The 25,446-nt window shown below is 39.0% G+C and overlaps 1 protein-coding gene across 1 annotated transcript; it reads right to left on the bottom strand.

The window, feature by feature from the left end:
- Window positions 1-57: 57 nt before the first annotated feature.
- clpxb (caseinolytic mitochondrial matrix peptidase chaperone subunit Xb) lies at window positions 58-25,446 on the bottom strand. Its single transcript, XM_079603008.1, has 15 exons — window positions 25,195-25,446; window positions 24,849-24,917; window positions 22,815-22,969; window positions 22,610-22,730; window positions 18,636-18,787; window positions 18,336-18,495; window positions 10,671-10,712; window positions 9,008-9,184; window positions 8,227-8,391; window positions 7,449-7,537; window positions 4,071-4,235; window positions 3,011-3,313; window positions 2,838-2,930; window positions 2,654-2,760; window positions 58-772 (listed from the first exon to the last, which is right to left on the bottom strand). Exons 2-15 carry the CDS (start codon window positions 24,901-24,903, stop codon window positions 700-702), a joined length of 1,857 nt encoding a protein of 618 aa, XP_079459134.1. The 5' UTR covers window positions 24,904-24,917; window positions 25,195-25,446; the 3' UTR covers window positions 58-699.

Below are 25,446 nucleotides of genomic sequence, written 5' to 3'. Positions count from 1 at the left end.
ATAGCAACAAAAATACACAACAGCAACAGAAACCGAAAAATGACTAGAAAACGCGTGTAACTTCTGTCAAGTTTATTATCAGATTGTTTTTGTTCAGTTGTTAAGTTAACAGTTGTCTCAAAATGGAAAAACCTAAAAACTAGATGTACGTAACACTATACACACACACACACAGAGGCTTGTGCTGTAGAACTGAGTGCCACGGATAAAACACATCACTGAGCTAGAGTGTGTCCTGCTGAAACGAGACGCGTGTCACGGCTGTATTATGCATCAAAAACACTAAAATTCAACATTTTGAAATTTCACATAATCCGTACACTTCCATTACAACGTTCACACACCAACAAAAAGTAAGAAAGAAAAAAAAAGAAATCACCAATTAACATAAGAATACTTTAGGCAGATCACTAGAGATTGAAAATAAGCTAGAGCTCTACAATGTTAGTGTATTTTTAATTTTTTTTTATTTTAAATAACACTTTCATATCTTTCCTCTTTAGGTTATTAAATGCACCATATTAAATGGTAAAAAAAATGTCTTTAAACTGGTTATCATTGTGCTGTCATTTAAAAATCTACACACACCGCTCTCTGTTCAGGTCCGGCTGGAGGGATTCCTTGATGATGGCATTGTGCGGTCTTGAGCAATAATAATAATCATAATAATGACATGATGTTGAAGCAACAGCTTCACGTTCAGTTGTTGGCGGCGTCAGCATGCCTGATCCAGTTGTCTTCCTCAAACTCGTCCTCGGTTTCTTTGGGAGCTCTGGATCACAAACATCAACGTTTATTTTGCTCATACTGACCATCAAAAACTGACTATGGCTTCTAAAATGAAATATTTAAGTTTTGAGTTGCCAAATAACAGAATCACTCAGTTTGTTCATGCTTCAGTTTTGTGAATGAATGAATGATGGAAGTTACAGATCTACAAAGTGATTTGAAGAAAACTAAAAGGAATATAACTGATTCTTTAAAAAAAAGGCTCTTAAGTACGGCTGCCCCCGATTAAAGATTTCTAGTCGACTAGTCGTCCTTCATTTAAGCCATTAGTCGACTAATCTCACGTTTATGTTCATTTAATAACTTAAAATATATACTGGGGTGAATACTAAACCATATATAGCCTATCACGCACATAAGCGCACGCCTAACCCTTGCCGGAAAGCACCAGCAAAAGTAATCATTATGAATGTGTCAACAGCAAGGAGACATTTAAATGATTTATTAATAAACTAGTGTATTCTGAGTCAGTAGCTGCGTTTCCATTACAGATTTGCGCAAAACTTTTGTGATTTTTTCTAAATATCGATACAAAACTATTGCGAAATGACGGCGTTTCCATTAACCGATGTTATGCGACTAAAACAAATTGTTTTCCTCTCGCGATAAGTCATTTAAAAATCATGACAACAGACATTGGTAGGTTTATATATCACAGCCACCGTACTGGCCATTATTATTATTAACGGAAGGAGACGTGTGTGTTATCCAAGCATTAATGGCAAGGTAACTGTGAGCTGTATGAGGAGTTTCTGGGGGTTTCTCCCTCATTTCTGCTTCGAGGTCTTGATTGTGGCATTTCTTTGAGGTTTAGAATCCAGTATTCCTGTAATTCTTTTTTTCTTTTATGAATTTAATAAACAACTCTGTCTCGTATTCTGTCCGAACACACCACGTCCTCTACGTCAGGTGACTGTAAATGCGCAAAAACGGTTTCCATTGCAGTTTTGTAAAATATTTATTTTTCGAATTGCCTGAAAAACCACCTCATGCGAGCGTAAAAACTTTTTTGCGATAAATGGGAGTTTTTGCGAAATTGACGTGTTTCCATTGAACTTATTTTCAATTCGCATTTTCAATTTGCGCAATTTGAAGGGTAATGGAAACGTGGCTAGTGTCGGCTGAAAAGATCAAGTTGACGATGCTCACTCTCATCTCCGCTGTATAGTGGACCTTTTGAGAGAAATGCACCTTTCGTACAGATTTCATAGTTCGTGTTCGATTTGAATTGGTTGGTTTTAAAGTACTAATGTCATGCAGTAATGCGTTATACTTTGTGAGATCCAGGCGATCACCGGGCGCTCAGCGCTCATGTAACCCGCCTGAACAGCCTTACCTCGGCTAGTCCTCCTGACGTTTGCCGCTGGTAAGCGAGAAATGTTTAAATTCACAATCTATAGCTTCGGTTCTATTATATGAAACATATAAGTTAAAATACATTAATGACTTGTTATAACGTAGGTCAAACGACTTCTTTAATTAACGTTATGCGAGTTTTTCTTCATCTCATTCAGAAATGTAGCCTATGACTGCAAGTGTTCAGTGTCACATTCATAGTTAACATCTGAACAATGTCAATGTCATTCCTTCTTTCACGCGGGCATTTAGTCATTACAAAATAATTGATTGAGGCCAAACATATAATAAGTTATTGAGGCCAAACATTTAAAATGACATTATAATCTGAAAATCGGGCCTTCCCCCGTTTATCACGTCACTTCACCACGTGACAACAGCAAGCAGGCTCCGATTGGTTCCGATTTTTTCATGGAACATTGATAGGAATGTTTGTGTGAAATGTTAGTGGTGTGATTAACAAGACGAATTAAAATGGAACTTCGTTTAAAAAATGTTTTCGCTGTACCTTACGTAGCGTGGTTCACACTTTCCCTGGACCACCTCCTTAGTCAGTTCCACAGCAATGATGTCGGACTGAGGCACCTCAAACATGGGCTCCAGCAAGAGCTTCTCCTGAGGGACCAGAGAATACACACATCAGAGACGCTACAAGAACATTCAGAACTACATTAATGTTTTCTGCCGTTTACCATGATGGAGCGGAGACCCCTGGCTCCTGTCTTCCGTTCCAGCGCATATCGGGCAATCGCCCTTAATGCATCTGGGGTTACATTCAGCTCACACTGGCAAACAAATCATAAAACCAGAAGATAAATAACTAGATTTGAAAGTGGCCATAATGTCACGTGTGTGATATACATACTTTATCCATGCTGAAGAGGGCCTGATATTGAGGGACCACTGCGTTACGAGGCTCTGTGAGAATCTGCACCAGCATCTCCTCGTCCAGACTGTGCAGTGGGACCACCACAGGCAGGCGGCCCACAAACTCTGGGATCATGCCGAACTCGATGAGGTCCCGTGCCTCAACGTGCCGCAGGAGCCGGTCCTTCTCCTCAATCTCGGCCATTGCGTCCACTTCATTCCCTGATCTGTTGGCCAGATCTGCAGCTGCTGCAGCTCTACGCCCTTGGCCCATGTTAGAGGGCGTCCCAAAACCAAGATACTGTAGGACACAAGAATAAACTATAACACACACCGACTGCTGGCGGTAGATCCTTTTCCTATTTAGCACCAAAACTTAGGAACAATCTTTCTAACATTGTCCGGGAAGCAGACACACTCTGTCAGTTCAAATCTAGACTAAAAACACATATACTTGGCCTAGCATACACATAACACATTATAGACTTCTATATCTCCATGTTAGGCTGCATAGTTTAGGTCAGCCGGAACCGGGAACGCTTCCGATAAATCCTGATGTACTTGGTACATCATAAGAAGGATGGCGTCTACGCTAATATTGTCTCTCTGTTTATCCCGAGGTTTACTGCAGTCCGCCGGATCCAGGTCACATCCGGATCTGATGAAGGACCTGCGCCTGTACATGACGACAACGCAGTCCTGAAGTGTCAACTAGTCTCTCCCGCCTCCCTCCCTTCCCTTCACCTCTGTACAGGCGGTTGCTGTTTTGTGCAAATGAGCGGCCGGATCGCATTAAGGTTTTTCTGTTAGAACGGTGTCGTGTGAGCGGCCCCTAAGTTAATACCTAATGATCGTTGCGACGGAAGTGAATCAATCAAACTAACTTTAGCTGGACAATAACTTTATTCTAGAGCTTCTGTAAAGCCAAAACAATCTCTGTTACTTGAATTTCCTATTATCACTGTAAAGCTGCTTTGAAACAGTCCCTATTGTTAAAAGTGCTATGACTTGACTGAGAGTCAAACAACCTGCAAATAATTGCACTGTAGATAAATCACCTTTTCATTCTTCCTCCGGCTGATGATTCGGTCCAGGCCGTTGAAAGCGCCCGATGCCACAAACAGGATGTTGGTTGTGTCCACTTGCACTGTCTCTCCTCTCAACTTCCTGCTGTTCTTCTCTGGGACACTAATGACTGTTCCCTCAAGTAGTTTCAGCAAACCCTGCAGACACACACACAATCTTCAACATCGACACTAATCACAGAAATTACACAGTACAGTACAACTCCACTAGGCCTTTCTGTTGCTTGTGGCACAGTAGATTCTTCTGTCTATCCTATTCTGCATTGGGCATCACAGGAACTACTCATTCCTGGTTTGTGTCCTACTTCACAGGTCAATCCATCGAGGTCACATCAGCTACAGTAGTCACTGAGGTACCTCAAGGTTCAGTTCTGGGTCCGCTTCTATTTTGTCAATATACACAATACTGCTGGGACCATTCATTAAGACACACTGTTTTCCAAGCTTTTTAGCTTCACCTATTGTTGCCTCTCAACCAGTGCATGTGTATAAACGGATCTTGACTTGCCCTGGAAGCAAATAAACAACTGCAACTCAACCTAGACCAGACAATTCAACACAATACCATTATTTAGCAAGTAGGTCAGCAATTAACCCTCTGGGGTCTAAGGTGTTTTTGGGGTCCTTGAGATGTTTTGACATGCCCTGATATTTGTATTTTTTTCAGTTGCTTATAAACATATTAATGGAAAATGTGTAATTACACTCTATTTAGCACAAACATGGCTATCATAATATGTGAGCAACATGTATGTACATGTTTGCATTTTTGAGAGAATATTATTTATGCGTGGTTATTCAAAAAACTCAAACTAAAATGTTCTGATATAAGACCACAAACGACCAACTTCACATATTCCCACAATACTTTTGACTAATGGATGTTGTCGGCTAGAGTGTTTACTTCAAAATGATCTGAAAATCATCCGGGCTAATCGTTCACATTAAACAATAGATTGATTTAAATTTTGTAAGATACTTTTTGTTTGGAAAGGCAATATGCAGGTGGGCGTGAATGATCCAACAAGGTCATGAATAATGTCCTCATTCACACCTGAAGACAAAGACCTGCTAATGCTGCATACTAATGAGCGTGTCACTGAGCCACAAGAAAGAATGCAAAGACAACACACACAAACATATATATATATATATACATACACACATATATATATATAACTACAGAATTGGTTCAGAGTTGGAAACATCTTGAAAAAAAGTTTATTTTTCCACAAACTGTGTATGCTTGCAAATTGTATAATATCCAAGGTAAACATTTCTAGTAATTGTGCAGTTAATTCTCATTCGTAATTTCAGAAAGTTTTGGATGTAGGCTATCCTCTCCCCAAATTTGTCACTAATAAAACACAAAAATAATTTAAAGAGAAGGCTTATATTGACCTTTTAAGATTTAGTTTGCACCTTGTAAATTAGGTTTTGATGTGGCAGTAAAAACTTTATAATCTATCCAAACCGAAATGTTGTCTTTCATATTTCGTCTGTAACATATCGTGTTTTATAATATATATTAGCCTATAGGGCATAAATGTTAATTTGCAGTTTAATATGTTGCTTATACAAAGACATTTTATTTCAACGTATTCAGTCGATTTTTACTCATCTCAGTAGGCAATATAGATAGTTTGCTAAAAGCTAAATTCATTCACACACAGACACGCGCGAGCTGTAGTAAACAGCATGCATATGTGCCGTGCATTCATTCAAACACAGAAACGCGATTCAAATTTAAACAGTCTTTTGCGGTTTACAGACTCATTTCATATCGCGATTAGAACAAAGCACTTACTGATCAGCAGGATCAGTGGTTAGGCTATTCCAGCACGTTTGAGGTAAAATTTCCAGGATTATCACAATATTATTATTCCTCACAGCGCCTCAACGTAAAGTAGGCTACAGTGTGTTTTCCAGCTGTTGTGGGCGTTGACTGGTTTGCATGTGTTGCTTCAGATCTGCGTTTGAATAGCGCGCGGTCTCCATGGGCGTGTCACATTAGCAGAGTAATGAGGTGCCAGAACGATAATGAGAACGGCTGATCTCTCTCTCTTTTTATATAGATTACATAAACAGAGAATATTTCTTTTAGTTTTGAATTGGATCATTTAAAACTACACACTTAAATGATTATAGAGATATATATCTCATGTCTGAGTGAATAGTATTCGCTGAGTTTTGTTTAAGTTTAGAGACGTGCTTCAGAAAAAAAGTTCACTGAGACGGAGAGGCAGAAACCACACCTTGTAAGTGGACACATAAAAAAGTAGACATTTAACAGCTTATTTTTTCATATTTCTTAAGTCTGTATGACCAGAACTGACGGAGTATTTTAGGTCTATTTTCCTGCTATGTAAAAAAAAACGAGCAAAACGCGCCCGCGCGTTTGCCGACCCCAGAGGGTTAACCGAGGAGATAGTGTTTCAGTACCTTGACTGGTTGTCAGACCACCTGGTACGTGCAATTAACTTTATCAAATACGCTACGGTAACATCTGATCCTGAATGAACCCAGTCACACTGTTTGATATAAGTTGCCCACATTGTCTGGATCTGTCAAATCCAGATTCCAGTGAGAGAGCAGCCCCCTTTATTACTGATCATTTTATTTTTTTATGTTAATTTTCTTATTAAACCAGTAATGTACAATGTTCGCTAGGCCAGTGCAATGTTACAATGTTCGCTAGGTACAATGTAAACCAGGCACAATGTAACAAGTTTCCAGAGACATGTCATTTTTATGTCCGCAATAAAAGTGTTTAGGAACAGTCCATCTAAAATGGTCCAAACATTAGAAAGTTGGTATTGGAAAACCACTTTTTTGACCTTCTTAGTTTAACCACAGTGGCCGTTTTTGTGTCATTGCCCACGACAAATTTGTTATGTGCACGTTTACAGAAACCTCAATATCGCGGCTCAGGATGGTCTGAGCTCCTTAGAACAAAAAACGACCTCTAGAACACATTTCAAGGTAAAAAATCAGTCGAGTAACTAAGACCAACTGAGATGAATTAACCCTTTAAGCTACAGTTATATGGAAGAGAAATCCAACTGACCAACAAACATTTCTGTTGTTTATTTTGCTCGTAGCTCTTTAGATCTACATGTACACAATGTGATGACGAGTTAACCAATAGCTAAATAAAAAAATTACACACATTTTAGTACACTACTTATATATCCGTAGTTTATGTCTGCGCAACATTCCTGGCGTGTGTTCAGACAGTGAATCTGTCTGAGATTTCCAGCAGTGTGAAGTAGTTCAGTAGGCCAGTAACGGGCAGTGACGGCATCATGCAGCTTTGGGAGAGATGAATGTGGTTGAAATATAATCACGTACCTGCTGAACTCCTTCCCCCCCGACATCTCTCAGCTGATGAATTCCAGGCACACTGCCGATCTTATCCACCTCATCCAGGAACACTATGCCTGCAAGAGAGCGCGGCCAATCACAGACAAGGGTTCATTTTTAAAACTAAACGTTCAGACAGAAAGAGGAAGGCAAAATGTTTCAGTGAAATCTTTAAAGGTCAAGCATGGAGGTGTTTTATATTAGTCAACTTCTGTTCCTCATAATGAAAGAATATGTCATTGCTTATTCAATTATGTGTGTATATAGTTGGACGGCGTTATTTTAGTGTGCTTGCTTCACTGGAATGCAGAACATAAATGTACAATGCCCTTAATGTTGTAAAAGTACGTCATCAGTCTGGCCATCTTCAGCTCCATGAAACCATTCGTTACTACAGTAAAACATATTTTATGGAATAACGGCACACATTTTTTAAATACCTTCTCGAATGCACACCAATTAAATCGGTTACGGTTTACGAAATTCACGAAAACGACTAACAACGCTGTATTATTCGTGCCAGGCCAGTAGTTGATGTTACTAGTACCGAGGCTCCAAGTCAAATCAATTTAAGGGGGGAAATGTTGTCCCTTAATGGAAAAAGCGTGACTGCAGTGGAAGTGGAAGACGGGATGATAAATGGGCCCAGGGGGTTCACAGTTTGGGAACCACTGGTGTAAATGAACGACCAAACGCATTACAACGTTTTTTTGTCATGTTGAGGTGTTAAGATGAAGTGTTTGAAGTTGTGAAGTGTGAGTCTGACCTTGCTGGGCTTTCTCAACAGAGTAGTTGGCGTCCTGCAGAAGTTTGGCAATGACAGATTCGATGTCTTCGCCTACATACCCCGCCTGGGTCAGGGTGGTGCAGTCGCAGATGGCGAAGGGCACATCCAAGCATTTAGCCAGAGTCTGAGCCAGCAGGGTTTTACCTGGTTCAATGTGAACAAACAATTAACACAATTTCAAGCTTCAATAAACATCAAAATGAGCAAATTTCTTTTTTTTTATTCAGACACGGCACATATTATTTTTGCTGATTTAGTGCTAACACTAGTTTTTAGGTTTTCTCGCATAGAGATTAGAGGATGACACTTAGCAGTCCTCTTGCTCAGTCTTGTTCTTGTTCTGTGTTTAAAACTACAGTAGCGCTAAAATATTATAAAAGGATGAATCAAATTAATAAAAATGTATGAAAATATGAGCAGAAGTTAGCTTAACTGTCATAAAAATATAGAATGGAGGGGGGGGATCTTAAATGGTATATTTTTTTCATTAATGCTTCGTTAATGTATAAATTTGTTCATTAATGCTTCGAAACATTTTCATATTTGGGGGAAATCCTTGGTATTTTCATGAGGTTCACAGTCAAATATAAATTGAATACACATTTATCAATATAGCCATTCAAGTTCAGGCAGATGCTAATTTAAATTGTAAATGGCAGATCCTCGTTCCTTCGGGATGTCTACAAGAAGCTATGCACCGATTATTGTAATAATTGTCCACAGGAAAGTGCAATAAAGTGTAGTGTGTAAAACTACTAACCTGATCCAGTAGGTCCCAGCAGCACAATATTGCTTTTCTCCAGTTTGATATCAGTGTGGGTGGAGTCAAGCACATCCCCGCCCCTTTTGTCTTGAGGAGCTTGCTGATTGGCCTGCTGCTGAACCGATGCACCCAGAGCGTTGCCATGGGGACTGATGCCGGCGATCTGAAGCAGCTCTGAAAGAACAGCACCACCACTTCACTTCATCTAATCCAGTAAAGCATGTGGAGTTTATTTAAAGGATAACTCTCGCCAATATCGAACCTAGGCTATTTTTGGTAATCTACCCGAGTCAAACATTTGTGTAAAAGCATAATTAAAATGGAAACTCCACTTTTAAGTTTGACCGTATTTTCGTTTTAGGTCAAAATGCCTTTTGAATGGGAGTGCTAGGGGCGCTACAATGATAGCATCGAAATCGCTATTTTTAAAACACTGGCGGCTCGACACAACATGAAACTGCTGGAAGCATCACCAGCGGCTCTACACATGAACTCCAGCATTGACAACATTGTTTGTGTACACAGAGTTTACTAAAAAGGAAGGTTTTGTACAACTCACTTTATCAGTTAGTGTTTCCGGTGGCTGGAATTTTGTCAGTCAAAAGTAGTCAATCTCCGAATGCAACGTAACATGAGGAGAGTAAAGATGGAAAGCTCCTAAAGCTTGTTTCCATATACATTGCCATGAGCTAAGTGTCTAAGTTATCACGCTTTTCATTGGGATTAAATGTCAAGTTCATGACATTTCCTCATATGGAGTCAGTTCATTACGTTGCATTCGGAGATCGACTACTTTTGACTGACAAAATGCCGGCGGACGGAAACACAGTGAGTTGTTCAAAATCTTTCTTTTTAGCAAACTCTGTGTACACAAACAATGTAGTCAATACTGGAGTTCATGTGTAGAGCCGCTGGTGATACTTCCAGCTCAGTTTCATGTTGTGTCGAGCCACCAGTGTTTTAAAGTTTTTTTAAATGTAAAGTTTTTAAAATAGCGCCCAGTTAAGTTAAAAACTTGCCCAGAACTCATGTGGGCTAAACCTCTCGAAAAATATGAAATAACCAAACACAGATGTGGCGGAGATTCTGTTTCCTCAAAGGTCTACTTTTGGTCAAGTATGCAATGTGCTAATTTTGTGTGTGACATTTGACAAAATATCGAATTGTATTTTATGGAAGGCTGAGATTTTAATATAGAATCTATTTCTCATAAATAAGTCACTTTTATACCTGAGCTGACACATATCTTCATTTCATATCTCAGGATCTAAGTTATGCTAGATGTCATTATTACGCAAACCATAACGATGTCATCAGAATGGCCTAGTTTCCAGAGCGTGTCCAGCACTGACCCTCCTACCGGCCCACCTCCACGCTATAAATAATGTGTGACATCAGGATGGGCAGAGATCATGAGCTGGCCACGCTCAGACAGTAACTAGGACATTGAAACACTTTATCTAACTTTATGGAGGTGAGCGATGAGCCCAACTGATCCTGAAGCGGCCAGTCTCAATCCCAGATGGCTGATATGTGTACATGAACGTGGAGTCAATATTGTATAACAAACCAATACAAATCGGTCACTCCAGAAAATCGAAGGTGTTTCCTCTGATACGCTATTTTATGTAAAAGTAAAGTACATTAAACAATCACTTACTTGTAAACCGGTATTCATCCTCACGCCTTCTGATCTCTAATTCTACAGAGAGAAGGACAGTCAGATTACTAACACCACAACATGAGTTGTGTAACAGTAACAGAAGGGGAAAGTTCACAGTGTGGACAGCACAGGACAGTGGTTGTCCAACTTTTTTAAGAGCAACCTTTTTTTTTTTTTGACCTGACACATATATAGGCCTACAACCATTTACATTCAAACAAGTCAAGCCAAGCATAAGAACACTTCTATACAACTGGGACAAATGTGCATTTGACTTTATTCTCCTTTAAACCACTAGATGGCACACAAATCCAGCTCAGCACTTTTCTTAAAATGTTAGTTCACCCAAAAATGTAAACTCTGTCAGTATTTACTCTCCCTCATGTTGTTCAACCCCGTAAGACTTTCGTTCATCTTCGGGACACAAATTAAGATATTTTTGATGAGATCTGAGAGCGGTCTCACTCCTCCATAGGCTTCTGTTGTAATTGAAACTTGCCGGACCAGAACAGTTAGTAAAGACAATGTTTAAAATAGTCCAAGTGACTACTAACCTTGATGTTCTTCTGTGTGGGCCTCTGAGTGAGTTCATGTAGTGTAGTTGTATGTCAGAACGGAGGCTCACTATTGGCCAGCATCGAACACATGACCAGCATCGGCCAATAGTGAGCCTACGTTCTGACGAAGCGCTGCGCTGTTACACTACATGAACTCACTCAGGCCATGTCCACACTAATACGTTTTCATTTGAAAACACATCTTTTTCTCTCCGTTTTGGCCTTCCATCCACACTGAGACGGCGTTTTTATTAATGAAAACGAAGCTTTTTTGAAAACGCACTCCAAAGTGGATACATTTGAAAACGCCGTTTTCACATTGTAGTGTGGACTATGAAACCGGTGGCAGGGACGGATTAAGAATTCAGAGGCCCCTGGGCACAATGTTTTGTACATTACATTATCACTGGTGTTTTAGGATGCCAAACAATTATTATAATAATGATTTATATAATTATTCTGACGTAAAATCCATATAGCCTATAAAGGTAATGTATAAATGAAAATTAATTTTTCAAAAGTATATTTTACATTACACTATAGGAAAATTACAATACTTTTGTCATAATGTCTTCACTTGCAATAAATAAACCCTTGAGTTTTTATTTAAGAGAAAACACCAGATCACCTGCTGAACACGTGAGCAAAGTGCGCACTTCTCTTTAAATCACGCCGCACACACAGAATGCCTATATAGGCTTAAAGGGATACTCCACTTTTTTTGGAAATGGGCTCATTTTACAACTCCCCCAGAGTTAAACAGTTGAGTTTTACCGTTTTCGAATCCATTCAGCCGAACTCCGGGTCTGACGGTAACACTTTTAGCATAGCTTAGCATAGATCATTGATTCTGATGAGTCCAGTAGCATTTCTTTCAAAATGACCAACGAGTTTCAATATTTTTCCTATTTAAAACTTGACTCTTCTGTAGTTAAACCGTGTACTAAGATCAACGTAAAATGAAAAGGCTAGGCTAGGCTAGGCTATATGGCTAGGAACTATATTCTCATTCCGGCGTAAGAATCAAGGAACTGTGCGGCCGTACCATGGGTGCAGCAGGCGTAATGATATGACGAAGCACTTGCCGTCAACAAACCAACGTGACGACCTGCTTGCACAGGGAGCGTGCCTTGTAGCATGGAGACATTTGTGAGAGACGATTTAGATGACATTTACTTTGGTGCTGATCCCGAATCGTATTTATTTGGAAACCTAATTTGCCGCCTAAAAACTACACAAACTTAGTCCCGGTCATGTTGGGCCTATTTCCAAAAAAAGTGGAGTATCCCTTTAAGAGATGTTAAGAAAATAAAAATTGCGTTCCCGGGGGCGGGGTTTATGTAAATTTTATGTAAATTTTAGGGTTTGTGATGTCACTAACCCAGGAGGAACGAACAGCCGTTTTTTGTAGTCCTTAAAAAGCAATTTTTATAAAAGAAAATATCTTCCTTTGCTTTGAACTGAGCGTTGTAACTTTGCAAATGTTGTTTATGATCAAACAGGAACATTACACACTAACATAAGTTAGAAAAGTGAAATCATACTCAACCACCCCTTTAAAGGGATACTCCACTTTTTTTGGAAATAGGCTCATTTTACAACTCCCCCAGAGTTAAACAGTTGAGTTTTAATATTTTTCCTATTTAAAACTTGACTCTTCTGTAGTTAAACCGTGTACTAAGATCGACGGAAAATGAAAAGTTGCCCATGATGCCCGTTGGATAATCCGGGTTTGACTGGTGGTATTTTAAAACGATGATGTAAATTTAGCCTTGTGACGCATATTGTACCAATAGATATTCATGTTTATACCAGTATTGTGCCTGTTATGTGCTATTCACTTTCACACTGTTGCTAAAAATATTCTACATTGCACACTCCTCATATCACAGTCCTGCAAAGATTACAGAATTTACTCACATTTGCTGTCCATGAGAGCAGAAGCGTTTTAGACCAAACATACGGCGACTGCGTGCGACCTGGACCGCATCAGTGGATAGTGAGATATTTAATAAAATGATCCTGTTAGAAGAATTGCGCGATAACTCATATCAGTGAGCTTTTGTGGGGTTTTACGCATGAGCAGTAAAGGTGAATTTAGCGGTTCAGGCGTTTAGCAAAAGTTTCTCATCCACACTGACACGTCCGAAAACGCCTGAAAACGCTAGTGTGGACGGAGAGCGTTTATAAACGAAGACGCCGTTTTCAAATGTCTCCGGATTAATGTAGACGTAGCCTCAGAGGCCTACACAGAAGAAAATGAAGAGTTGAATAAAGTCGTTATTTTTGTTTGTTTTTTGCGCACAAAAAGTATTTTCGTTGCTTAATAAACTTATGGTTGAGCCAGCGTAGTCACTTGGACTATTTTAAACATTGTCTTTACTCACTTTTCTGGGATGACAGATAGCGATTACCTAGCAGCCTATGGAGGAGTGAGACCGCTCTCAGATTTCATCACAAATATCTTAATCTGTGTTCCGAAGATGAACAAAAGTTTTACGGGGTTGAACAACATGAGGGAGAGTAAATACTGACAGAGTTTCATTTTTAGGCGAACTATCCCTTTAACAAACGCTTTTGATGATGCTCTGGCTGATCCTTGATGCAAAGTTGATTCTGCACTACCGTATTTTCCGGACTATAAATCGCATTTTTTTTCCATAGTTTGGCTGGTCCTGCGACTTATAGTCAGGTGCGACTTATATATCAAAATTAATTCATACTGACTGAGATGAACCAAGAGAAAACATTAGAGGGCGCTCTAGTTGGCGGAGATCACGGGAGCTTGGTGAACTTGCTTAACGGTCACTTGTTGGTCTCGCTGGCTAATGTTAGTTTAGCCTATTCAGCCTCCGAGGTATATGTTCTTTATGCTATTGTGTCGCTGAATAACTGTTAATGTGTTACGCTAACATACCGGACACCTATTCAGCCTGTTGTTCTGTGTGCTATTGTGGAGCTGAATAACTTGCCTTCAAGATTAAATGTCTGTTCTTGGATTTTGTGAAATAAATTTCTAAATAAATGCGACCTATAGTCCAGTGCGACTTATATTTTTTTTTCCTCTTCGTGACGCATTTGGGTGACTGATGCGACTTATACTCCGGAGCGACTTATAGTCCGGAAAATACGGTAATTTGATCTAGATATATACACAAGGTTGCTAATCAACCGGTTAACCGACAGCAAGAGTTAACAAATTAATAGCCTACTATCGTTTGCTGAATGCTTAAAAAAAAAATCGCCTACAAATATTTTTGTTTGTTTTTGAGAAGAAAAAAAAAAGTCACATAAGAGTGGCATTTTATTGCACAAAGAAATAATACCGGTAAATAAATGTTATAATGTATGCCTAACTACAAACATTATAAACTCCACAACAAATCCTTTAAATGTAACAGTATTCAGAACAGAACAAGAATGAAAAATTATAAGTAGGCTAACTATAAACAAGCCAAAACGAAATAATTAAAAGCAAAACTTAATCAAAAAATTATATTTCAAATAAATGCTTCTTGAACTTTGAATTCATTAAAGAATGCTAAACAAATTTTTTATTATGGTTTCCACAAAATATGAAGCAGCACGACTGTTTTCAACATTGATGATGATGATAAATGTTTCTTGAGCATTAAATCATCATATTATACTGATTTCTGAAGGATCATGTAACACTGAAGACTGGAGTAATGATGCTGAGAATTCAGCTTTGATCACAGGAATAAATTTCACTTTATCATATTCACATAGAAATCGTCTATTTAAAATGTTAATAGTATTTCACAATATTTCTGTTTTTACTATATTTTTTATCAAAAAGATCCTGGCACGCGTGCGTCTCGTGTTTGTGTGTTGGGGCCGTGCGCTGTTATGTGTGTGTGGCGGGTGTCTGGATCCTGACATGTGTATACTCTCGGTGTCGGGGGTCTGACAGCCCTGCACTTCTGTCCCTCTTGTGTCCTGTTTTCTGTTTGTGCACATGGCAGATGAGCGTGTTCGTCTGCCATGTGCTCTTCTGTCCCGTGTGTTTTTCTGAGCACATGGCTTCTGTCGTGTTTGTTTGCGATGTGCTCTTCTGTCCCGTGTGTTTTTCTGAGCACATGGCTTCTGTCGTGTTTGTTTGCGATGTGCTCTTCTGTCAGTTTTGTTTGACATGTGCATTATGCATAGGGAAGGAAACGCGGCAGGTAATGAGGGAGGACAAGTGGGACATTATGCAAATGTGTATGTGTTTTTCTGTTTTCTGCCAGTCCCAGCCCCGGTGATTCCTGCTGTTTGCTTGCCCTGGACTGTGTTTTTCCCCTACAGGGTGTTTTTTTGTACTTGACATAATCTTTCACACTAACTGATCATTTCAAATCAATATACTCAGAGTTTCTGCCGGTTTTATGAAGGCTTTTAAGACCTTTTTAAGACAGAGCAAAGAAAATGTAAGGAAAACAATATGTTCTCAATATGAAATATGTTCTCTAAATTTAACTATCTAGGGAGAAACAATGAGTTTGAACAGATATCCATTTTTTTTTAAATTAATTTTACAAATAAGAAGTAGCCTGAATCGCTCTGCTCCCGACCACTAGAATATTCTACTCTGAACCTCATTGGTTCTTGCTGAAACCCAAACGTGATTCGTAACAGGAGAATGAACCTCATTGGTTCTTGCTGAAGCTCAAACATGATGCGTAACCGGAAAATTAACCTCATTGGTTCTCACGCATCAAGCGAACATGCTTTGAGCTTCTATCTTCTCCCAACCACTAGAATATCTTTTACTGTACCTTTTGATCACACTGCAAAAAAGTGATATTCTTTCTCAATATTTTTGTCTTGTTTTCCAGTGCAAATGTCTAAAGATTCTCAAAGGTGCAGAAGCGATTTCTGAGAGAAACTGTTGATATTGGACCCAAACAAACACACCCCTCCCTTCATTGCTCCGCCCCCAAAATACACAGACACACATTGCCTGAGATCACACAAAGAGTGAAATGCATGCAAAAAAAATTACGAACGAATTTCAAGGAAGAACAAAAAATACACACCCAGTAGACGAGTATCTACAAGAAAGAGTTTGTTGTAAGTCACCAGCAGCAGCTCCAGACAAACAATGACACTCACAACTGTCCTGTTGCTAGAGCTAATATTACAACAACAGCATTGGTTCTGTGAACAGCAAAACCAATGTTACTCACATATGAAGCAGAAACAACGCAACCTCTGGGTCTGTTTTCAAGCCTTCCCGCTTAAGTCTCTCCAGCGCTGAAAAGCTTTGCTAATAATAATGTGGGTCCTAAAGCTCTTTCCTGATCATAACCCTTTTTTCAGTGATATTCCTCTGGGATTTTCTCTTTTGTAATGTCTCTCAGCCATCTCTCTTTCAACAGTCTAAAATCTCCCTCTTGCTCACTCTCTCTCCTCCCCCATCAGGAGTGACACGCCCCCTACTGCTGATTGGCTCACTCTCTCTCCTCCCCTATCATGAGTGTACACGCCCCCTACTGCTGATTGGCTCACTCTCTCTCCTCCCCCATCATGAGTGTACACGCCCCCTACTGCTGATTGGCTCACTCTCTCTCCTCTCCCATCATGAGTGACACGCCCCCTACTGCTGATTGTCTCACTCTCTCTCCTCTCCCATCATGAGTGACACGCCCCTACTGCTGATTGGCTCACTCTCTCTCCTCTCCCATCATGAGTGGACACGCCCCTACTGCTGATTGTCTCACTCTCTCTCCTCTCCCATCATGAGTGACACGCCCCCTACTGCTGATTGTCTCACTCTCTCTCCTCTCCCATCATGAGTGACACGCCCCTACTGCTGATTGGCTCACTCTCTCTCCTCTCCCATCATGAGTGGACACGCCCCTACTGCTGATTGGATCACTCTCTCTCCTCTCCCATCATGAGTGACACGCCCCCTACTGCTGATTGGATCACTCTCTCTCCTCTCCCATCATGAGTGACACGCCCCTACTGCTGATTGGATCACTCTCTCTCCTCCCCCATCATGAGTGGACACGCCCCTACTGCTGATTGGCTACACGTTTGTTGTAGTGCTCGGTCCGAGAACTTTTCAACAGCGTTTTTGAAAAATCGCTTACTGCACCTTTAACTGTTCAAGAATGAGTTGTTAATTTGAATGAGCTTAGCTCCAGACGATTAATGACACTCAATGCCCTGAGCTCTCAGCCATCTCTCTCTCTCTCTCTCTCTCTACAGTCTTTCTTCTCTCTCTCCTCCCCCATCATGGGTGGACACACTCACTGCTGATTGACTACAACTGTGTTGTGCTGCTTGGTCTGATCCACTTTCAACAGCATTTCTCAGAAATCACTTACTGCAATTTTAAATCAAGATACATTTACTTGAGATGCAAAATGACAGAAAATATAGTCTTGTTTTCTGTGATCAAACAGAAGCAAGTTTATGATTAAAACAATTACAACAAATATCTACCAACTGGCTCAGAAAAATCAACTTAATTCAAAGGGAAGTTTTCACAACTTATTGACTGATATTTGTTCTTGTTTTAATCACAAACTCACAGAATTTTGTTGTATTTTTTTACATTTATATATGAAGTAAATGTATCAAAGACGTTTGCATTGGAAAACAGGACAAAAACACTGAGGATATATAAATTTTTTGCAGTGCATGCAACATTTAATTCCATGACTTCATTAATTTAAGACTTCCTGCTCTGGTTTAACCCTCTGGGGTTAACGCCGGCGCGTTTTGCTCGGGTTTTTTTTTTTACATAGCAGCAAAATAGACTTAAAATACTCCGTCATTTTTGGTCATACATTAATATGTTTATAAGCAACTGAAAAAAAGCACAAATGTCAGAGCATGTCAGAACATCTCAAGGACCCCAAAAACACCTTAGACCCCAGAGGGTTAAGACCCTTCATTTGAGTAAGGGTGAATTAAGACTTTTTAAGACACGTGCTGCTGTCAAAAGACTAAAATTAGTGAACATTTGACATTAAGTTTCAATTATTGTTAACATTAGTCAATGCATTAGATATCATAAGCAATGAATAACAACTTTGACAGCATTCATATATTGATTTTATGAATAAATGCTAGATCATGATAAAGTACAAACCTCTGGGAGAAAGCGAACTCTGTTTCTCTGTTTCCGCTGGCTGTCGGCCCGCTGCTGGGAGGTTGTTGTTGATCCGTTTGTAATGATTATAGACGGCAACTGACAACACTTTCTTGGCATACGACTGGCCGACAACAAATTTGTCAAGGTAGGCATAAATCTAAAGACGTTGAGACAAAAGAAGCCCATGTCAGATTTGTTACAAGATTGGCTTTCAAAAAGATGATTTAATTACACAAAGATGAACTAAGTTGATGCAATAATAATAACGACACTGTGTATGGAGTGTCGGAATCGTACCTTTTTAGGAGGCGGAGGGGGTTTCTGAGCAAATGCAAATTTAACATGCTCAGAGCTCTCTGCTTCCTTATTCAAACCTTTCTTGGAGTCAGTCTCAGACAGAACCACAAAGAAATGATGGCACTTTTCACATTTCACAAACCGTGTGGAGGCTGTGTGGAGTAAAGACAAGACAGGCGTTCAGTTCATGTAAAAACACAAGTGATTAGCATAGACATGAATACTAGGGTCCGTTTGGAAATATGTGCATTCTGTATAACACAGTTTGAGCAGGACATAGTTAGTTCACCCTCATGTCGTTCCAAACTTGTAAGACTTTCGTTCATTTTCAGAACACAAATTAAGATATTTTTCATTTCTGTCCCTCCATTGACAGCTGCGCATCAAGCAGTTTGACGCTTCAAAAAAATGAGGTTCATTCTCCTGTTACGCATCACGTTTGAGCTTCTGTAAGAACCAATGAGGTTCATTCTCCTGTTACGCATCACGTTTGAGCTTCTGTAAGAACCAATGAGGTTCATTCTTGTGTTACGCATCACGTTTGAGCTTCTGTAAGAACCAATGAGGTTCATTCTCCTGTTACGCATCACGTTTGAGCTTCTGCAAGAACCAATGAGGTTCATTCTCGTGTTACGCATCACGTTTGAGCTTCTGTAAGAACCAATGAGGTTCATTCTCCTGTTACACATCACGTTTGAGCTTCTGCAAGAAGCAATGAGGTTCATTCTTGTGTTACGCATCACGTTTGAGCTTCTGCAAGAACCAATGAGGTTCATTCTCCTGTTACGCATCACGTTTGAGCTTCTGCAAGAACCAATGAGGTTCATTCTTGTGTTACGCATCACGTTTGAGCTTCTGCAAGAACCAATGAGGTTCATTCTTGTGTTACGCATCACGTTTGAGCTTCTGCAAGAACCAATGAGGTTCATTCTTGTGTTACGCATCACGTTTGAGCTTCTGCAAGAACCAATGAGGTTCATTCTTGTGTTACGCATCACGTTTGAGCTTCTGCAAGAACCAATGAGGTTCATTCTCCTGTTACGTATCACGTTTGAGCTTCTGCAAGAACCAATGAGGTTCATTCTTGTGTTACGCATCACGTTTGAGCTTCTGTAAGAACCAATGAGGTTCATTCTTGTGTTACGCATCACGTTTGAGCTTCTGCAAGAACCAATGAGGTTCATTCTTGTGTTACGCATCACGTTTGAGCTTCTGCAAGAACCAATGAGGTTCATTCTCCTGTTACGCATCACGTTTGAGCTTCTGCAAGAACCAATGAGGTTCATTCTCCTGTTACGCATCACGTTTGAGCTTCTGTAAGAACCAATGAGGTTCATTCTTGTGTTACGCATCACGTTTGAGCTTCTGCAAGAACCAATGAGGTTCATTCTCCTGTTACGCATCACGTTTGAGCTTCTGTAAGAACCAATGAGGTTCATTCTTGTGTTACGCATCACGTTTGAGCTTTTGCAAGAACCAATGAGGTTCATTCTCCTGTTACGCATCACGTTTGAGCTTCTGTAAGAACCAATGAGGTTCATTCTCCTGTTATGCATCACGTTTGAGCTTCTGCAAGAACCAATGAGGTTCATTCTCCTGTTACGCATCACGTTTGAGCTTCTGCAAGAACCAATGAGGTTCATTCTTATGCTACGCATCACATTTGAGCTTCTGCAAGAACCAATGAGGTTCATTCTCCTGTTACGCATCACGTTTGAGCTTCTGCAAGAACCAATGAGGTTCATTCTCCTGTTACGCATCACGTTTGAGCTTCTGCAAGAACCAATGAGGTTCATTCTCGTGTTACGCATCACGTTTGAGCTTCTGCAAGAATCAATGAGGTTCATTCTCCTGTTACGCATCACGTTTGAGCTTCTGCAAGAACCAATGAGGTTCATTCTCCTGTTACGCATCACATTTGAGCTTCTGCAAGAACCAATGAGGTTCATTCTTGTGTTACGCATCACGTTTGAGCTTCTGTAAGAACCAATGAGGTTCATTCTCCTGTTACGCATCACGTTTGAGCTTCTGCAAGAACCAATGAGGTTCATTCTTGTGTTACGCATCACGTTTGAGCTTCTGCAAGAACCAATGAGGTTCATTCTCCTGTTACGCATCACATTTGAGCTTCTGCAAGAACCAATGAGGTTCGTTCTCGTGTTACGCATCACGTTTGAGCTTCTGTAAGAACCAATGAGGTTCATTCTCCTGTTACGCATCACATTTGAGCTTCTGCAAGAACCAATGAGGTTCGTTCTCGTGTTACGCATCACGTTTGAGCTTCTGCAAGAGGTTTGTTCTCGCGCGTCATGCAAGTTTGTTTGAGGTTCTGTTTAGGTTCGCTGATCAGTTTTTTATGTGGATAAAAGCCTAAATTCATTCAGTTCATCATATAAAGTGATTGTGTCGCTTCAGAAAATTTGGACTAAACCGCTCAATTCATATGGATTTGATTTACGATCTCTTTATATACTTTTTGAGGCATCAAAGTTTCAGTTGCGTACCTGTCAATGGAGGCACAGAAATCTCATCAAAAAGACCTTCATTTGTGTTTCGCAGGTGAAAAAAAAAGTCTAACAGGAAATTAAAGAGTAAATAATGATAGAATTTGAAAATTTTGGGGTGGACTAACCCTTTAAAATCATATATCATATAATTATCTATTCTATACTGTATATCCTATTGTTTTTTAATTGGCTTTGCTTAAGGACCCAGATTTTACTTTTGGCATCATGTGGAGATAAAACACATTACTTTTAACAAGAATTAAACAAAACATCCAGGTCAATGATCCTATCTATTAATTTATTAAAAGACACATTTTACGTATGAATTGCATTTTTAACAACTTGAATGCATCTATTCTATATTGGACATGGTTTTAAATTCTACATTTTTTTGTAGGACTAATGTTGATAATGTGACGGTGGTACAACTGTCCTGAAATCACAATGATGAAAAAAAAAAAAAACGTAATTAGTTAATAGCCCCTTTCACATGTACAGCCTATACTGGAGAATGACCGTTAAGAGATCATGTGTGAACAGCACCTTTTCAAAAAATACCAGTAAATCAGTTTGAGAAGTTGTACCATTACCAGTAAATTACCAGTATGATGCCGAGTGTGAACAAAGAATGAAGATTATTGGTGTGAGCAAGCACAAGGTCAAACTGCGCTGACGTAAGAAGTCTGCTTTGGGACAATAATAAAGCTCTGTCGGAGCCGTTTATGATAAGTTCTGCTGATTTTAATTGTGTTTCTTTGTGAACGAGCTGAGGGGCTGGATGTACAATCCTCTTTCATCATATACAGTGATGAATTGGAAATCTTAGTTTTCTTAAAAACAGTGTATCTATTCTGATATTTATGTTAAAACAATGTCTGTATTTGGTATCTGAGAGGTGACTGAGGATCTGACACACACAGTGACAGTGTTTACTCATTTAGCCCGGCTTGCAGAGAATACATTTGTACTTGTTTTTTAATTTGATTAATTAGTTCAAATACGTTGTTGACTTTCCTTAGAACAGATGTAGACATCCTTGTTTAATTTGTCCACGTTTAGTTGGTGTTGTGGTCTACCGCATAACTTAATCAAGGGCAGACACTTATCTCGGTTGAGATGTGGCTTGGGAAAGGGTAAAAAATACACACCGTTGCCCAGCCTCTTGGGATACCTAGTGTCGGAGTTGCATGTACCCCATGCTTGACCATTTTAAACTTAAAATGACAAGAAAAAACATATAAAAACGAGTGAAAGCTGACAAACTGCAATGCATTTCAATGGACGTGGAAGCAGAGAATGTCCGAGTGTATTGGGTTAGCTATGTGCACTGTGATCGGCTCATCGCGTTTGGGGGCTTGGCTTAGCCATAGGTCAATTGAAAATAAATTGAATGCTAATATGTAATCTAGTACGTTATTTCTATGGTTATTATTAAAACATAATGCACATCAAATACTGGATACTTACACACTAAAGTCTCCACGTGTGTACAAGGATCTCCACATTTGGGACACCTCAGCTGACTGCCACCCTTCCCTGCACCCCCGCCGCCTGACGCCCGCTTTCCGGCCGCCTCGGGAACGCCCTTCTGGAAACAGCATCAGCAGCCATGAAGACTTCACACACCCAACAAACATTCACGTACATGTGGAGGACTTGGTGAGATGATGACCTTTCCGCCGTCGCCGTCTCGAGGTGAGCTTTCTTTCGAGGCGAAGCACACCGCTGTGTGTGAAAACGGCCGGTTGAGCACAAACAGAGGTAGATGAACTTCATCACACACTCGTCTAGTGAGGCTGAAGAGCTGAACGTGAGAACGAGAGAATCCTGCAACCAGAACAAACACAACTACATCAGTTCCATTACACTTGTTACCGGGTATAGAGTTTCCCACTAATAATACAACCGCTTGTGAAAAAGAAGTGTGCTTTAATTTTATTGAATGAATGTGTACTTGTAGAGTACTTCAAAATAGGGCGATTAATCGAATTCAAAATAAAAGTTTGTTTACATAATATATGTGTGTATTGCGTATAATTATTTTGTATATATAAATACACACACATGCATGTATATATCTGAGAAATATTTGCATTTATATACTGCATATATATTTTTATATGATTTATATTATATATAAATAGAACTATTTTATATTTAAATAACAAATTTTTCTTAAATATATACAGGCATGAGTGTGTATTCATATATACAAAATAATTATACACAATACACACACATATATTATGTAAACACAAACTTTTATTTTGGATTCGATTAATCGCGATTAATCGTTTACAGCCATACTTCAAAACTTAAAAGTATATTTACTTTTGTACAGATAGTATAATAATAATGAAATAAAAGGTCACTTAAGTGTACTGAAGAGAGTACTTTCATGACTGTGTTTCTTAAAAAGTGCACTTTGTAAATTTCAAAATAATAGTTTTACTTTAAAATACATTTTAAATCAGGGTTCCAGTACTTTAACCATATTTAAAAGAAAATAACAGTAATTATGAAATTATATATACAGATATTTCAATCTTAAGTGGGTCAAAAACACTTAAGTTCAGCTAACTGCATTTAATATAGATTTGAACTATAACGCATTTTCATTTAATTTAGTTCACACATTGTATGTTATTTCCAAAACAAGTACCGGTACTCTTTTTTTTTTTAAGTATGCTAAAGTGTATTTCGATTTCCAATGGAGCACAACTGGTTTAAGCAACATTGTAATATTGTGTGTTATTGATGCTACAACCATCACCTCAGACACAGACAAAGGTCATTAAAACGTAACAATCGTAAAAACAACAAGTTCACAAAATCAATCAAATTAGACCCTATTACAAAACACCACTAATATTGTGATGTAAACATTAGTCGTAATTAATTTATGAAAGAATAATAATAATAATAATAATAATACACTGTCTGTTGATTTATCTTGTGTTTCAAAAAGTAGAGCTGCCTATCTAGACATCTTTGTGGATATCATAGGCAACTTTCCAGCATGCCAATGAGTGAATGACTGAATGTTGAAATGAATAATTAAGCATGTCAGTGATATTCAAATGTTTGTATTGAATATTTGAGTGCAACTATGATGTTAGAATGGGATAATGCTCAAAAATACTTTGAATTGAATGATGGTGCGCAGTAATGCCCCAAAATACCATGATGATCCGATGCTAAATGCTTTTAACTGAACGTTAACAATACTACAATTAATTTTTATAATTCTTATGCAAACATTATTGAAAATGGTAATATATTAACATTGTGTGTGTGTGTATGTGTATATTAACAGTACAGTATATTGTGTGTGTGTGTATGTATATATATATATATATATATATATATATATATATATATATATATATATATATATATACACACACACACACTCTTTTAATCATATATTAAACTGTCGATTTTATGTTAGCCAAAATGCTGGCTAGGTAGGCAGCTCACTAGGTTTTGACAATCTATGTAAACATATGATGTCCCAAGAACATTTGTATTTGGTTATTTTTTTTTATTTAGTTTTTTACAACCATACTTTGCAAGCAGGATTTTTTATTTTTTTTATTTTCAATCACCCTGGTTGTCAATAACAACACAATTCTGGGAACTAAACACTGTTAGTCGGGCTTCAGAAATGTACTTTTGTTTGTTTGAGTGTTTATGGTTGACTCACCTTTATGAACTGACTTTATAATCACCCTCGCTGCAGGTCTGCATGAACAGGACATATTTAAAAGCAGATCTGGTGAGAAAAATAATAAAAGAGTCCAAATTAAATAACGTTACACATAGGTTAGTAGTATAATGCCACAAATAAAGTAGTGGCAAAGTGCTGTCAGATATCATTATCAATCATTACAAGGCCTAAAACTACACGACGTGTCATATATTTGATTAAATGAAAAGTTTAAACCGCCAGGTAACAGCGTTAATGCCCGAAAGCAGTAATAAGACAGTAAGTTACAGTGCTCAACTACACACGCGCTAACGCTGCTGGGAATGACGGCGGACATACTTACCAGAACTCACTGTCCGAGTTTCCTTTAACGCGACTTCTCCTTCACTACGCGAATCTGACACTAGGATATGAGCAGAATAAAAGGTTTAAGAGGTTTCATGCCAATGCCAGTGTCTGCGGGTCTCATAAAAGATGTTAGATGAAGTTTGGTGTTGATCAGTGTGATATAACCTCTGCTGTCATGAAGTGTGTCAGCGTGACGTACACTACATAACCAGCTAGAGGTCTGTTTGTGTCACGTGATCGCGAAGGG

This window comes from Phoxinus phoxinus (assembly GCF_949152265.1).
Source record: "Phoxinus phoxinus genome assembly, chromosome: 25".
In the NCBI taxonomy this organism is placed as follows: domain Eukaryota; kingdom Metazoa; phylum Chordata; class Actinopteri; order Cypriniformes; family Leuciscidae; genus Phoxinus; species Phoxinus phoxinus.
Note: the sequence above shows the minus strand (reverse complement) of the source record. Positions and strands in the feature narration are given on the sequence as shown.

Coding starts and splice junctions, on each gene's coding strand:
- clpxb (XM_079603008.1), bottom strand. CDS start 24,903: ATGTCCTGTTCATGCAGACCTGCAGCGAGGGTGATTATAAAGTCAGTT. Junction 7,538..8,226: donor TGTTGAGAAAGCCCAGCAAG/GTCAGACTCACA, acceptor GCTCTCTTGCAG/GCATAGTGTTCCTGGATGAG. Junction 4,236..7,448: donor GGGGGGAAGGAGTTCAGCAG/GTACGTGATTAT, acceptor GTGTGTCTGCAG/GGTTTGCTGAAACTACTTGA.